General features: G+C 57.0%; 1 protein-coding gene across 1 annotated transcript; it reads right to left on the reverse strand.

Annotated features, from left to right (window-relative positions):
* Positions 1 to 1,858: 1,858 nt before the first annotated feature.
* NEUROG1 (neurogenin 1) lies at positions 1,859 to 2,736 on the reverse strand. Its single transcript, XM_047729103.1, has one exon. The coding sequence runs from the start codon at positions 2,600 to 2,602 to the stop codon at positions 1,859 to 1,861; it is 744 nt and encodes a 247-aa protein (XP_047585059.1). The 5' UTR covers positions 2,603 to 2,736.
* Between the last annotated feature and the right edge of the window lie 414 nt (positions 2,737 to 3,150).

The following is a 3,150-nucleotide window of genomic DNA, read 5'->3' on the forward strand; positions in this document are numbered from 1 at the left end:
AAAATGCTGTTTGTGGCTTTACTTTTGACCCTCTGTTTCTATGCACCTCCTAAACAGATACATTTTCTATAACATGAGACCATAGTATTTTCCTGAACTCCTGCTTCTCAGTAATTAAATTCATGGAAAGGGGCAACCCAGTGTGGGGGGGGGGAATCTTGGTGCTCATGTGCGGTAACTTGTGAGTTGCGGTAACTTGTGAGTTGCGGGAACAGACAGCAACCGCATTTTAGGAAGTATCTCTTGTAGTCCTCCACATCCTGAAATTTAAAACAAAAGCTCCTCGTGGCCAATGCTGTTAGCTACTTGTCAGACAACAAACACACTGCAGTCAGAAAAATCCCCATTGAGTTTGGGCGGCTGATTTCTCTGGCAGCAAATGAAAGCTTTGGTTGTTGCCCTTGAAGACTGGCTGGGCAAGCCAGAACAGAGCCCACTGAATGTCTCCCTATTCCCCACCCCTCCCCCTCACTGTGGGCACAACATGTGTTGGGGGGTAAATGTGGGGTATGTGTATGCAGGCACCCAACTCACAATTTTAGGCAGGTGCACATCCCATCCAGGGATACCACACCAGCATAATTTCATCCCACACCTCACAGCCAGGGAGATCCTAGCTTCAATGGACAACGATTTCGAGGCATTGTTTACAAATCAATTTCTCCCTCTAAATAGGCTGTTATAAGAGTGGACCCTTCTGCTTGCCCAGCCTGAGCCCACCTGTCACTGGGACTTCCTAGCCAGTGGTCACACTGTATTGATCTTTTTTAATCCCCTCTCTTTGAAACACAGAGCCAGCTGATGTGGAGTTCCTCAAAAGAAAGAGTCTCCCACTGCCCCTACCTCTACAGGTAGCTGTGTATCCGGGGCTAATTCCCCACTAAAAAGTCTTAATTGGCTTACGGGGAGCCTGAAAGATCTCCCTTGTGTTTATAAGGTGAAAGGAAATGATGGATTCCAAATGCCCCGGTCTGTCTTTATCCGTTTCTTGGTGGAAATCAGGTGCATTTTATTTTTTTTTTTTAATTGTTTTTGAAAAGGGCCTGGAAGATTTGGAGGTGGGTAAGGATAGTGTTTCACTTTAGTGGTTGAGCTGCCGGGGGAGGGAAGAAAGCCTCAGAGAGACACCAACATTAGGCGAGAAACTTGGTGACTTATTTTTTTTAACTTGGTTTTTATTTACACAAAACATCTGCAGTACAAAAATGTAAACTTTGATAGTTCATCATAATAGAATAAACTCTTTATGTACAAAAATACATTTTCATATGAAAGAAGCATCTTGAATAAATTAAAGTAATTCCCAGCCCGGTGCCTGAATAGCTACGCAAGTCTCCGGTTCTTCCTAGAGCAAGCCTGCCGTGGTGGGGGTCGGGATCCATAATGCATGAAGCCCACTCCTTGTCTCTCCTTTTTAAGCCTTTTCATTGTATTGTCAGCCGGCTCAAACCGAATTTTCATGCTCGTTTTTCTTCATTAGAGTTCTACAAATTGTAAAATTGACTTTTCACCTCGTCTTCAGGGACTGATCTGTCCCCTTTCTAAATCACACTGAAGTGGTGGCTGGGGTCAGCTCTGAGCCAGCCACAAAGGAGGTTTTGTGGAGTTCAGAAAGTGCAAAAGGAAAGGCCGTCTAAGGGCGGGCAGGAGGGGCCGGGGGCTGAGGGCTGGAGAAACAGACCAAGGGGCAGCCTCGGCGAGGGTGCAGCGACCTAACAAGCGGCTCAGGTATCTCCCGTCCCTTTAAAGCTCCTGCTTCCTCCCTCCGCCCGGACTGGGGGACCTGAGACTGCAGCTGGGGCTCCATCTACTGCCTGTTGCCTGAGGGAGGGGGAAGGTAACGGTGTCTCTAAAGGGCCTAGTGGTAAGGGATGTAACAGGGCGTCGTGTGGAGCAAGTCTTTGGGCAGGCCGGGGAAGGAGAAAAGGGGGTCGCCGGGGCCATAGGCGAAGTCTTCCGAGGCGGCGGGGCTACTGGGGTCAGACAGTGGCGAGGCGGCGGCGGCGCAGGGGGAGGCGGCGGCACCGGAGCCCCAGGACTCGGCGTCGCTGGAGGGGCTCGGGGGCCCGGCCAGGCAGGGGGCGCACTGCGGCGGCAGGAGGCGCTCCCGGGCACCGCCCCCGGGCAGTCCCTGGTCGGCTAGGCGCAGAGTCTCTGCCAGGGCCCAGATGTAGTTATAGGCGAAGCGTAGCGTCTCGATCTTGGTGAGCTTGGTGTCGTCGGGGAAGGAAGGCAGCACGCTGCGCAGCGCGTCGAGCGCCGCGTTCAAGTTGTGCATGCGGTTGCGCTCGCGGTCATTGGCCTTGACACGCCGGCTCCTGCGCAGCGAGTGCAGCAGCGCCTCGGAGCGCACACGCGCCCGGCCCCTGCGCCGCCGCCGCTCCTGCTCGTCGTCCTGCGCGCGGGGAGTATCCGAGGCTGCAGGAACCCCGGGAGCGCCCCTGCGCACTGGCACGGGCGTCCCCGAGGCAGAAGCTGGTGGTTGGAGCCTGGCACAGTCTTCCTCGTCGGTGAGGAAGCCGGATAGGTCGCCGCCGCCGCTGCTGCTGCTACTGCTGGTGCAGTCGAGGTCCGAGAGGCAGGTCTCCAGTGGGGCTGGCATCGTTGCGTGGCGTGGGACCAATGGGCAGGTAAGAGGGTTCCTGGAGGACCGGAGCCCGGGCTGAGGGCAGGGTCGCCGGGGCGCACTTACGTTCCAAATGCCCGGGCCTACCCTGTGGCCGCTGCGGGCGCGAAGGCCGGGAGAGGCGCGGGGGCGCACCTGGAGTTTGGCTTCACCTCCTTGCCTCGTCTGCAGGGGCCACGCTCCTGGCGGGTCTCCCCAGTGATCACGCCGGCGAGCAGATCAGCTCGTGTGAGTACCGAGTGTGGCACACGACCGGCCTCAGGACCCCTTAAGTACCCGCCCCAACAATGGGCGCCCCCCTCCCTTGCCACCTCCGCCCCCGCGGCAGCCCCGGTGAATGGAGCGAGGCGGCAGGTCAGCCCCGTGCGGCGCCCGGGTATTTGCATAATTTATGCTCGCGGGGGGCCGCCCGGCCCCTCCCCCCTCCCGGAGCGTGCCCGTAATTACCGCGGGCCAATCCGCGGCGTCGCGCGGCCTGGGGAGCGGTCTCAGGGCTAAGCCGGCGTGGGTGTCTCCGGGGCGGT

Source organism: Lutra lutra, chromosome 5, assembly GCF_902655055.1.
Source record: "Lutra lutra chromosome 5, mLutLut1.2, whole genome shotgun sequence".
NCBI classification, from domain to species: Eukaryota; Metazoa; Chordata; class Mammalia; order Carnivora; family Mustelidae; genus Lutra; species Lutra lutra.

Bases quoted from the DNA above. Each gene is read 5' to 3' on its own strand.
- NEUROG1 (XM_047729103.1), bottom strand. From the start codon at position 2,602: ATGCCAGCCCCACTGGAGACCTGCCTCTCGGACCTCGACTGCACCAGC.